Here is a 13,421-nt window from a genome sequence, read left to right as displayed (position 1 = left end):
CCATGTTGTATATTCGGCGTGGTGTGTACACGGAATGTACACACCCCGGGTACCACCACCACCACCACCACACCATCCTTTTAGATCAACTGCGCGGTTCTTGTTAGTGACGAAAATAGCGAGTGCTGATTGCTGCGAGTTTTGATGGAGCGTTTTAGACCTGAAATGCACGGCACCAGGGAAGTTTGCTACTCCTTTTAATCCTTGATATTGGGATTCCTGTGGTAGCAGAGGGGAAGAAAGCTAAGGAAAACTAGCTATGTTTTTTGCTCGGTCCCAGACTCTCTTCCGTAACAAAGGGAGTTGCCTGCGTAGGAGGCTAGGATCGGAGTACGAGTACGACTTCTCAAAGCTAGGCCTTATTCTTTCGATTGCCATAATCAAACTCATCATAATTTATTGAACTGGTCAGCAACAGGAAGGAGTGAAGGTTGTTGGAAAGTAGCTGGACTGAAACTCTGAAGTCGTACTCGTGCTCGATCTCGTACTGCTATCAAAAATGTTACTCCTGTTATGAATGACAGTACAGGTGTTAAATTTTTAAGTACCAGGAAAATGGTTCACACAGTGTATGATCATGAACCCTAGTCTGAACTGCAGTGATAAAGGTCAGGTAGCAGCTCTTGTAAGGTCTCACATGAATAGCTCGCTACCCTTCGAGAAAACAATAGAACAAACAACAGGAACAATGCCCCTAGCCCCAAAACAATAGCAACTACTTCGCAAGAGGACCAGTAGAACCCAGGGGGGGGGGGGGGGGGGGTACTCCGACTTGTAAATGACGGGGATGAAAAAAAAATCCCTAACTCTTCCGACATTACCCCAAAAAATCCCTAGACCAAAAATAACCCCCTTAAAAATCCCTTGTCAAATTACCCCTAAATTGGTAGGAGGGGCAATAACGGCTCGTGTTTGTTTAGGACAGTTTCAGTCAAACCAATAATTACGCCAACCGGGCGTCGCCAAATGGGCACTTTAGTTTGAAATTTTTAATACCCAAAAAGATCCCCTATTTGAATCAAGTCACCCAAAAAAATACTTGCCAAATCTTCCAATCCAAAAGCGGCGTATAAACCTAACAAACTTTTGGCTTAAAGAAATTTCGAAAAATTTCAAGACCCTGTATGGAAAATCCTTGCGATCATCCCACAGTCATTTACAAGCCGGAGTACCCCTCCTGGGCCAGTAGAATTACAAGCTTACGAGAGCTGCTACACTACCGAAATAAAGCGACGCGCTCGGTTTTCGCGCCAACTACAAAACTCCCACACATCAGTCTGTTGCTTTCACGTGACGTGTGTACTTTCGCACTTTTACAAACATTTTTGTCCTTTTTTTCTGATTATTTATTTAAATAGTTAACATCGTTATCAACGGCAATCTAAAATCTACCGTTTGCTAAAGAACGTAGTAATTGTTGTATTAAATGGCCATTACTACAGTGAAATCCCGATATGTAATACTTCACAACTCAAAAATGATTGTCATTAACCTGAGCTCCCCGCCGGTTGCTCGTGGCGCGGCCGTGCGGGGGTCTCGGGTTCGTCCCCCGCCACACTCAGTCTCGGGTTCCCTCATCTCATGGTGTCTGTCTTCCGCGTCGTGGCCCCGTCTCCTCATCTTCAGTTTGGTCGCGGGGACGTGCCCCACACTCTCGTGGGGGCTGGTCCCGGTGTTGTGGTCTGTCTCCCCGCGTCTCTGTGCTCGGGTTGCTGTGCTCTCTTCATCCGGGATCAAGTGATGATGATGATGATGATGATGATGATGATGATTAACAGGTCAACGAAACTTTGTCATTTTCTGTTCATATAATTTCTGCTCCAGTTCCGCAAGGCAAGGAACGAGACATTGTAATGTGAAATATAACTTTTAATTTTATTTAATCTTTTACCCTGACAAACAGTATCGAGCCCACTGGAGAAGCACTTTTCTAAGACGACCTATATAACCCACTCCGGCGAACTAAAAATGCCGAGAACCATCAAATGAAGAAATCGTCAAAAATCAACTAACAATTGTCTTTCCTTTTATCGACGCAAATGATGCCGCATGGAAAAAGTTCAAACTGGAACGCAAGTTGGATAACAGCCTAAAATAGCTCAAGTCTACATTTCTACATGTACCGGTGGACTTCAGTTCGCTCTTCCTATCTGAGGTATTTTCGCGGAAAGTCCGGCAACTCAAATAAACCACTTAAACTGCTTTTCGCAATATTGCGGCGAACCATAGCAATCAATCCTGGTTCTTGAAAAGTCTTTGAAATTTACCGAGGCGCGAAACGATTAGTAGAAACAGATGATGCTAAACGAGAACGTAATATATCTTGACGAAAGCTACAGTTGATGCTACTAACAGAGATATTGGAACAGCAACTATCCAACTAAAGCGTTAAGACTGCCTGAAGCGTGTCTTGTCTCGGCCCCGTCTTCCTCGGTTTTTCTTCTTGCCAGGCTGCTTTCCCCCTCCCCCACGTTTTGCTCCACACTCTTTAGGCATGCGCACGTCCAAGAGGTCTTCCTCGTCACCGAAATCTTCGTTTTCTTCACGATCCTCCCGCCTTTCTGCCCTAACACCTGCGTCGCGCATCTTTTGAAGGTCTATGAATAAGAAACAGAGAAGGTGAAGGAGATTAGAATTTGTCGGACGTTTGACATTTCCGCAAGTCCTGTGCAGTGCTCTGTTAGTTTCTCCACAGCAAGTCAGGACCGAATGCAAAGGAAGTTAATCCCATGAGATCAATTTTTGTAATGGTTTCCAAATTTCCAAAGTACCCCCTCCCCACCCTAAAAATTAATTTATACACGAATTTCTTCATATTTTTATAAAGACATTTTTGAAGCGATTTATTTACACATTTCACTCGTCACTTATTCAAACTAAACTAGTAATACGTGACTCGCAGGGGCCTCGCGAAGCTCTGGGTTGGGGAGGGGGGTGGGGGGGGGTGTTATAAATAAGGAGTGGATTATTTGAAGTTGAACATTAATTGAATTGTACATATTCAATTTTCCACAGTAGGCAGGAAGATATATTTGTTAGAAATTTTATTTCAACGGGCATGGCCGCGACACCCTCGTTCCCAGGGTCTACTCCGCTTTAAAGATGGTGGCTTTTTCTGGTTCGTAAAGAGGTATAAAGCGTTGGGAAGCGCAGGCTATTTTCAAAATCATCGACAAATTATTGGATAGTCGCATTTTGGACATTTATTTGATGGCATAAAAAAAGAAGAACGAACGGCAGGAGGATTCGAAGCTTCCGCCCGCGCGCCCCTGATGGCGATGAAAGGTTTATAGCCTGAATAGGCGTTGAGGGAGTATTATGTGGAAATCAATGTTATTTTAATCCGAAAAGAAAAACGATAAAAATGAAAGGCTCAGGATTCGAACCCACAAAAAAAAAGAAAAAAAAAAGAAAAAAAAAAACCCTAGCCGGTTTCGAACCCCCGACCTCAGGTCCGAAGATCTGATTTCAAGTTCGACGCCTTACCATTAGGCCACCAGCGCGCGGCGGCCGTGTGACGTCATTTCCGCCACACACCAAGCTCACAAATATATGACCGTAAACTCCACACGAGATTTCATCCCGCCTGATCCCTTTGAGGGACAAAATTATACACCCCGCTACGCTCGGCCGTCGGCCTCGCTTCGCGAGGAATAACAAATGAATATCTTCTACTTTCTTCTTTTCCATAGCGAACATGTACTTGGGCATTACGACACTGGGTGCAAAGAAGCTACAGCTTGCACATCGGGCAAGCTGTAGCCAGTCAATGTACTACTCCAAGTCATTTTTACTAGCCCCCCAAAATTCTCTGGTCCATTGGGCAAGTGAAGGATTAAGTCCAATAGCCTGAATGCACAATCCACCAGCCCCAGGCAAGTGAAATCTAACTTTTTTGCATGCTGTGACATTTTTTTTATCCCTAAAATCACCAGTCTTGGTTTGTCTTGATAAACCACCAAATTCTCCGAACTAATACCAGGGCAAATCCATATAGTATGAGGAATGGGAATTAATATTTCAAACATACCTTGTTTCACAGTTTTCTGCACTTCCTTGATGGTCGCTCCTAGAGCCTCGACTTCACGCGTCAAACGGACCGTATCACCCCACCTACAACGCGACTCGATATCCCGGATGCACTCTCCAACGCGTGCTCCTACATGGTCTAGCCGCTGTAAATCAAGGCCAAAATCGTGCGATCCGAGCCTGCTCTGCCCAGACACGGTATTCAACTCATCGCGTAGTTCCTTCTCCGCCACGAAGAGAGGCCATATCTTTCTGAGATAGAGCTGCTTGTAGACGTTAAATTCCTCAAGCATCCGCCAGTGAGTGCTCGCATAACGAATGTGCCATTCGTAATTCTCGTTAGGTTTGTCGCTGAAGTGGACGCTGCACACGCTGCAAGCTGAGTTGTCCACCTTGAACCTCTCAAAGTGAGTCTCAGCCGAATGATCAGGCTGCTGTTGAACTTCGCCGTCTCGTGGCGAGGATTTGGGGGTTGCGTGCCTGATTTGACGGTACCAGCGCTGGATTTTGACGGCAGCTTCCTCGCGCTCTGTCTCTAGAGCACGCTCCTTCTTCTGCTCTTCCAGGTAACCAATCGGCATCTGAAACTCCGACGGTGAGTAAATATCTACGGGCGGCTCACTTGCGGTGACGGGCGCCTGGGGATGCCACAGAGCCGATCCAACATTGAACAACTGCGTGAAGGAATCCGCGTTTACTTCGGCGGTCAACAACTGACGGTCACACCAACGAACGGAAAATAGGCTTTCATCTCTCTCAGACAGAAATGTTTGTAGTGCAAAAACTACGTCTTTAACACCCTCGGCGCAACGCAGCGCCTCTAACACCTTCCGTACTCGACGTGGCAGAAACGCGTGCACGGTGACGCCGCGCAGAGATTCGATGAGACGTCCAAATGGAGCCGGTGGAATGCCTCTGCCGTAGTTACACAGCATGGTCAAGGCCATGACTAAGATTCTCTCTGATTCACCAGACAGCACACGATCCATTGCATTGGGACTGAAAGCACTGTTAATCAAGTTGAAGCGACGGCTGACTTGCCCTGACACGAGCTGGACCATGTACTCGAGTAACCGCTGAACTTGACGGATCCCTTTGAAAGAAGGCAGTCCCGTGGCGGTGGCTTCAACGATACTGCACAAGGTAGGGAACCTGTCTGTGCCGTGCACTATGTCCCAGACGTTGATCAGACCAAGGTAGCTCTCTGGAAGGCAGATAGGAAACTCGTAGTCGTTGAACAAACGCGCAAAAAGTGCCAGACAAGCGATCACCTGGTGTTCAAAGATGGCGCTGATGTTAGCGAGTGAAGGCATAGGAATGGAGGACCTCCATGCAATCAAACTGACGAATCGTCGAATAACAAAGGAAGCAGAGTTCAAAACATCGCCATACACGTGAAGTACACGCCGGCCTTCTTCCAAGAGTCGGAAAAGGCTGTGGAAGCCTCCGTGTTGTTTGTCTGGGAGCATTCCATCGCACGGCACATTTCTTCCTGCAAAGGCCTTTTCTTCAACGCTGAGTAGCCCTAAAACCTTGTTAGTGTGTCCAACAAGGTGAAGGATTCGTGAAACTTCAATAAATCTGTCAGAGTTCTGCCATCGGTGAATGTCCTTTGTATTCCTCCATAAGTAATCGGCGTATCTCGTCAACCGCTCTCTGACTGGGCCGTTCTTACGTAGAACGCGGAAGTGCTCTTTGCAGAGAAAAGAAGCATGCAGGCCCATTTTGGGAAAGAGCAAATCGTAAAACTGTCGACAAGCTTGAAAGTCCCTTATAGCATTAGTGAGCAGCTTTTGTGAAAACTGCCTTTGAGGATCGAAGCGACCAATGGCGTCAAGGAACGACTGCACAAGAGCATTAACATGCATTTGATGACACAGGGAGTCGAAAAGATCTTGAAACAGATCCTCTGAAAATGGTACATGGGTAAGCTTACAATGTCCTGGGGTGCAGCTTAAACCCACAAGAGGCCTTCTACAAATGCGTTGACAACTTGCATTTGATTCTACACTTTGGCAAATGTTCTGCGCTAACTTACAAGCCAAGCCGCACAGGTAGCTTGAAATGCGCCAGCGTGCTGTTCCCACATCAAGCACCACTTTGTCCACTTTGACTTCAGCTGGGCTGTAAGGAACAGACGAGATGAACAGGCCACCGCTCTTAATGAACGCGCATCTAACATCTGACTTATCTCCCTTGAAAACGCCAAAGTGCGTCTCGCACATTTCCACTTTCTGAAGCTCAGCCACGCTGTTTTGAGGCTTGTTCAGCGCCATAATAAGACTGAATAATCTATCCAAGCCTCTGAGAAACACACCAGGAAAATCACAGACATCACCGCGCAAAACATCTCCCTTTAAAATGGCGAAGAGCGCTAGACAGGCATGTACCTCACCGCAAATATTGTTCACTTTGCGAAACAGTTCTCGAGCAGTTTCAGCATCTTCTTCATCTTCATTTAGCCTTGCTAGAATCAGGAGGCACTGTGCTTGACCATTTTCGTCATCGCCTTCTTCAAACAGCTCCAAAGCTTTTTCGGTCGGGCCTTCGATTAAGTCACGACGCTCGTCAGTGGAAGCATGCGTTTTAGCGCAGCGAGCGGCGGAGAGAAAGCATTCGGCCGCAAAGCTCTTACTGTGCACAAACTTGGCTGCCTCGATGAATCTGCCATTCTTTCTCAAGAGGTTTCCAGCATCCTTGTACCTGCCTTCCTCTAACAAGGCCTCCATAGCTTCTTGAATGCATCCGTGATTCTCCAGGAAAAGAATTCGATCGTTGGCTGATGGAAGTCGCTCAAGAACTGAGACCATTTCATCAAGGCGACCGCAACTAAGACATCAGTAAGAAAAGAAATCACTCAATAGAACGTAATATCACAGGGAGGGGGAAGGAGGGGAGGGTACTCAGGTATAACAGTGATGGGGAAGTGTGAATGAAGCAAAATTTTTCAACCCCCAAAAGTTCCATTACGATAAAAAAGACCCCCCCCCCCCCAAAAAAAAAAAAAAAAAAAGTCTGACGGCCTAAAACGCAACCCAAAAAAGTCCCATCGCTTTACGTAAAATCAAGCATGGTAGGTAGAATTTCATCTACCCCCCAAAGAGTCCTTGACGAAATCAATCTTTATACATTTGTCACTGACTAGAAAATTGTTAACAAACCTTTGGACGTTTCGGACGCGTGGCGAAATGAAATAATACTAGTACAACAGTGCACAATCTACTGACACTTGGGTATTTTTGTTTTTCTTTTTTACTGCAGCGTTCTTCAGCCAAAACTAAATGCTGTCTATTGCTTCCATTTTAACTTACGAATACCGCAGTTCGCGACTGAAGTTTCCTAAGTGTGATTAATAACTGAGAGAACGTATTTTGAAGCACTAGTTAAACATTAGTGGGATTCCTACAAAGCGGTTCTCCCATGAGAAGAACAAAGTAATCACAAGAAACGCTTAACAAAAAACACGCAATGAACCTATCAGAACTCGATACAAACGATGCACTTGGTGTCAAAACTCCGGGAAAACGCGTCTAAGCCAAGTGATGATTGGTTTTCGTTTTGCTCCTGACTGATAGTAGAAAAAATATATCCAACAACCCAGCATGTTTGCTCGACCAATCACGAAACGTTTTATAAATCACTACAGCAGTTCAACCAACGAAGTGGCATTGTATAACTCACCTAAAGTGCTCCTCTGCCAACTGATGACACAGCCGCTCCACAGTCCGTGAGTCCTTAGGTGAGCGGATTCCTCCCTTGCTGGCATCAGTGCCAACAAGACTCTTGTAGCGCTGTAAGGTGTCGATAGCCTCTTTGTACAGGTTGCCTTGACACAACACTTCCACTGCCTGGTGATAATCGTTGATCATCTCGTAACACTCGCTGGCTTCCAAGTAATGGCGCTCCTTTCTTAACTGCTTGGCGGCGTCTTCAAACTGTTAAAAACACGACGACAAAATTATTAGTTCATTCAAACTTTAGCTCACAAGGAAAGAGAAAAACGGAAATATCTTATAGAGAATGATACATGTTGGCTAGGAGATCTGAAATGTGTTTTAAGAGTTATCCCTTTCGCCACACATATTTGTACTGGTACATTTTTAGTGGAGATATATTATAAGCTATTGAACGGCAATAGACATTGGGCACTCTACTACATCTATTATTTCAATTCTTGAAAAAAAGGCAAGTTTTTTCAAGTTTGTTGATCGCAATCTGTTTAAATCTTTGTCAGTTGAAACTATCCCTGTTTATTTTCGGCTTTTTATTTCTCCGTTGCTTTTTTCCACGTTGTAAAACTATTATTTTGAGGTTTTCTTCAATTTGAAAGAAATAAAAAAAAAATGACTTAAAATACCGTGATATAGCTCCTTTAATGTTCAAAATTATTTGGGAATTTTCCACCATTAAAAAAGTATGGAAGCATGGGTTGAACAAACGAATAACAACATAGATAAACTTAATTTTACTTACCTTTCCTAATTTCTTGTTGAGTTTGGCCAACAGCAGTCTCTCTCGTGCATTATGCAGACACTTGGCTCCCTCATCCAACATGGCGCACTGTAAAAACTGATCGGCAGCTCTCAAGAACTGTGTTCTCATCACCTTGGGGTTTCCTTTCAGTTTGCTTGCCTCGGAAGCCTGTAGCTGGGCTTGAGTCTTCCTCACCATCAGTTTATCACCGGCCATTGTAAAGCACTTCACTGCCACCTCCCATAGCTCCTTGTTGTAAAAATAATGCCCCTGTTGGCACCACTCTGCCTCGGTCGATCTTTCCACGAACATACTGGTCAGCTGTTCCGTCTCGTTGGCTTCACCTGACATGCGTATCACGCGAACGAGGCTCAGCTTCTGGAAGTACTCAAACACTGGTGCCCGGGCTTCCTCGTCTTCATCAAAGAACCAAACGTTGACCCTGGCTCGAGTAATGGCCGTGTACAGGAACTTGAACTCGGAGTTGAGTACCTTGTGTCTGTCGGGGTCAAACTCCAGGGGCCGTGATGACATTTCCAGGTCCTCTTCTGCAAGTTCTACGAGCCCTGACGTGTTGGGGACCTTCCCATCTGACAGCTCCTTCATGTATGTGGTCACAACGCGCCACTCCTTCTTAGCCTACACGCAAAACAGATCATTAGAGTTATCGCTTAATTAGACTTCAATTTCTACCAACTAGCTGGCGATACAAGCTAAAAAGTGCATGGCGTCATGCAGTCTGGCGCAAATTTTGATGTCTATATTGTAAAGAACTTAATCAGAAAGCAAACCGTATTTGGGACAGATTTTCTGTTTATATGATCAATTGCAATCTTAACAGTTATTCAACCGAAGAAAGAATCAAACTAACGGCGAGGCAATATACTTGTGCGAAAGCTTTATTCTATTTTTTCAAAAAGACCTTAAAAGGTGCACTCAGTGCACAGTAAGCCACAAATCACCCTAGTCACACAGGACACCCAACACGTAATAAGTGTGCGTTTTCTTTTGACAAATACAACAAGCATTCACCTACTGCTAGAATAATAATTTTGCATGACGTCACTAGGTCGAATGGCCGGGAAGCCAACACGTGACCCGAAGCAAATTGGCAGTGCAGCGTAAGGAGGCCTGCCGACTCGGGAATGCTTGTCTACGACAAAAGTCTTGCTACGTCATTCTAAGACGGCAATAAATTTAAAAAAAAACAGGGTGAAACGAAAATAAATAAGACTGCTGATGTAAGGGTATATTTTCCCCGCAGTTTTGCACGTACAGTCCCCTATACAGCCGTTATTTTTGGTCGTCACGCAAGGTGAAGAGGATCGTCACGTAACGTCCAAGTGGATCGTTGCGTGACAAACCCCAAAATTGGGCGCCTAACGTAGATCGGCCGTTAAACTGACTTTCACTCACCTGAGAGTCTTTAAAGAAGTTGTAAATAAGAACATCGTCAAACTCCAAACCCTTGGACTCGTAAATAGTTAGAATCAGTCCCTGTTTCAACTCATCCGGCATCTGAGTACGAGCTTCTTCCGAAGCCACGAGTATAACTTGATGAGCTCCGAACTCAATCCTCGAGGACTGCCGACGGTTTCCACGGAGAATCATCGCCAGATCGCCAAAGCTGCACGACTCTAAGAGCACAGGTTTTGGTCCTTCAAATAAGCCTTGATCCTTCTCAAGGCGATCAAACGACTCTGGAAAGTAGTGAAGCAACAGATCAACAACGCTCGAGGCTAGCCGCAAGATGCCTGCGTGTGAGCGATAATTGTGAGTCAACTGGTAAAGTCTGTTTGGAACCCTCACTCCTGACTGGAAGCCCAGTGCTTGGTAGGACTGTTGTGAGTAAAAGAACAGGGATTTTAGATCGTTGAAACGAAAAGCGATTCCTCTCATAATGCTTTGCGCTGTGTCCCCAGTGAAGAAAAGTCCGTTAGGATCGCGACTGCAGCGGATCAACAAAGACAGCTCAGCTTGAGTGAAATCCTGAGTTTCATCAACGTAAAAGCGATGAACTGACCATTCTGGAACTTGCACTTTCTGCAGGCGAGTGTAAACATTGTGGACAACATCAGCTTCGTCAAACATCCGCAAAGAACATTTAGTGTTCTGGTACACAACAAACAGAGAGTACACAAGTTCCCGATCAGCTGAGAAATTTGGAGCTCGCTTGCGCCCAAGATCTGAATACTCCTCCAAACTCAAGTAACCTCGTTCTGTGTGCAGAGCCTCGATGGATCCTTTTATGAATGAACGGATTTCAGTCCAGACAAGAGTCGGGTGGTACTGAGCCTTCACTTTTTTGGTCATCCGAGGCCACAGTTCTGATACGAACACCACGTAGGTCACCTCACGTCTTGGATCAAAGCTTTTGGGATCATGTCGACCATACACAACATCATCTGTGTCTTCGGTAGTAGCTTCATCTCGATCTTCGCCCTCGCTGTCTGAATCTTCATCAATTGCTACCAAGTGGGTTTCTTCTTCCCCCCAGCCATAAATCTTTCTTAACAGACTGCCGTCCTCAGTACGAGGGAAGAACTCGCAGCCAGGCAGGGATGCATCTAATAGGAGCAACCAGTCACGAGAGTTTATGAACAGGGGCCAAGCTGCATCATCAATATCTTGAATCCTGGACGGCAATGGCGTGTCTTCATTTTCCACGTGTTCTCTCGCGGCAGGACAGGCATGGCTGAGCTCAGAAAAGTTCTTCTGGACTTCAGTGCACAGTACCGGATTCTTTGTGATAAACACTTGATGAAGATGTTCATACTGCAATGCATCCTGTTCCTCAAACTCGGACGGCTCTACTGTTTCATCACCTTCTTCAAAGTCTTTGCGCCGTGCGTCTTTAGCCCTCACAAATTCATCAGTTGGAGACTCTTTTGGCTCTACAGCGTCTTCCATAATCCTGGCACTTGTTAAGTCACAGATGTCTTCTTGTGGTTGCTCGCAAACTGTAACATTTCCACATGCATCAGGCTTGGGTAGATATTGCACCAGTTTAGGAATATGAGGGCCTGCAGTGGTCGCCTTTTCCCAGTAAGATTGGAACTCGTTCCACAGTCTATACAAGCAGCAGGTCGTCTTGCCAGTACCACTGCGCCCGAGAAGAATAATAGGACACGGCTGCTTTGGACACAGGTTAATAATAGCGTGCTCAAGTTCAGTCACCCTAAAGGGAAAGTCCACTTTGGTTGCATAATTGCTGTGAAGAACTGAGTTGATTAATGCTGAAGAAAAGGAGTAAAATTTAAGAATGTGAAATTCCATATCATTTGGACTTGCAGGAGGGAAGAAATACTGCGAGCCACTGCCTTTATCAGATAACTTTGCCACCTTTGCTGTTTTCTCCTGCGGACAATCTTCCACCTTTTCTGACACTTCAACAAAGAAGTTTGGAAGGCGTTCACCACTGGAGTTTTTCACTTTATCATTGCCTTTCCTAAAACCAGACAGCTCTTTCCTTACAATACAGCTCAATCCTCGGTCATGGGATTTCACGATGCTTTCAACTTTTGCCACAAGGGTGTCTCGGTCGGCAGCTACGTCCCAAACTCGAATAATCTCAGAGTAAACCCGCCCTGCAGACGTATCCGCTTGCATTCTTATCTCAGGATCGTTACTACACTTGGCGGAGAATGCAACTGTCAGTTCCCAAATAATTCGAGATGCCCTTGTCAGTTTAGCCTCAAACAGCATGATGTTGCGTTTCTTGGACAAACCATCGAGCCTCCTGCAGAGCTTTCTCGTCCAGCGACCTTCTGCTAGCATGCGAATCCTGGTGATAATGCGTCGCTTCAAGGCATCGCTTACATTGGTATTCTGCAGAGCCTTCCAGAACTGGTCAGTGCAGTCCACTTCCCAAGGCAAGTCCTCAAAAGGAGATTCCAGATCAAGTTCGAGCTCTTCTTCAGTTGTCTCGTCATCATCATCCTCATCTTGGATTCTCTCGATATCTGGAACAGGTTGTGCCACAGTCTCTTTCTCTTCATTCTGTGGTCCCTTGTTATCATCTCCACCACCTTTCACAACTGACTCTTCTACAACAACATCAGGATTACTTTCTTCACCTTCAAGCAAATTTTCAGGACAGATGCATTCAATCATGCCCCTGATGCTCGAACGCAGATCGTCCAAGGGATCTTTCTTCATCAGTGGAGCTGCAGGAATAGGCTTCTTATCCTTAGCTTTCACCTCTAACACTTCATCATCGTCATCTTGAGCTGCATCATCTGCAAGCTTACACCAGTCTGGCTCCGCGTCTTCCTGACCTGGCGTTGAAGCTGCGTGTTGTGGCACTGAATTACTTGGCGGCTTCAGCACTTTTCTCTTTCTCTTTGCACCACTGGACTTCTTACCACTCTTGTATGAGTTGATAGCTGCACGGATGAGCTTCGCGCGAGGGTCCTTCTTGGTGAGGTAGTCCACCGAGACCTTGCCGTCAGTGTTCCTTAGTGTTGGGTTAGCTCCTGCCTCTGTCAGAACACTTATCATGTCACACTTCCTTTTGGAACACTTGCCAAAAGCCACTAAGTGGAAGAGAGTATTTCCACTACCATCTACCACGTCTGGGTCAAACAGCTCCGAATCCAGCAAGGCTTGAATTAATCCATTGCTTCCTAGAATGGATAACAATGAAAAGAAACAAACTATGGTTTCAACCGACCAAATTACTTACTGTATACCTACAGAGATCACAACAAACTGCAACGTTTCTTAAAAACATAAGACGACTGGATAGCTAAGCTAAAATAAAGGTCTCCTATCTGGTACAGAGGCAATATGCCAGGATTCCTTAAGAACATTCTCACCTGGTCTGAAAACAGATCATAAGATCTCCATTTGTATGTCTCTTGAAAAATAGTTTGATGTCAACAAGAAGTGAGAATGACATAAATGATAGCGAGAATGGA

At 45.4% G+C, this 13,421-nt stretch overlaps 1 protein-coding gene across 1 annotated transcript in view; it reads right to left on the bottom strand.

Moving 5' to 3' along the window:
* Nucleotides 1-1,848: 1,848 nt before the first annotated feature.
* The window catches only part of LOC144654892 (TPR and ankyrin repeat-containing protein 1-like), a 30,814-nt gene continuing 19,241 nt past the window's right edge, over nt 1,849-13,421 (bottom strand). Inside the window, 5 exon segments of the mRNA XM_078515132.1 lie at nt 1,849-2,597; nt 4,031-6,858; nt 7,711-7,964; nt 8,503-9,141; nt 9,919-13,127. Of these exon segments, the coding sequence (XP_078371258.1) occupies nt 2,389-2,597; nt 4,031-6,858; nt 7,711-7,964; nt 8,503-9,141; nt 9,919-13,127 (7,139 nt within the window). The 3' untranslated portion in view covers nt 1,849-2,388.

The sequence above is a fragment of the Oculina patagonica genome, chromosome 5 (genome assembly GCF_052425735.1).
Source record: "Oculina patagonica isolate OP01 chromosome 5, crgOcupat, whole genome shotgun sequence".
NCBI lineage: Eukaryota > Metazoa > Cnidaria > Anthozoa > Scleractinia > Oculinidae > Oculina > Oculina patagonica.
Note: the sequence above shows the minus strand (reverse complement) of the source record. Positions and strands in the feature narration are given on the sequence as shown.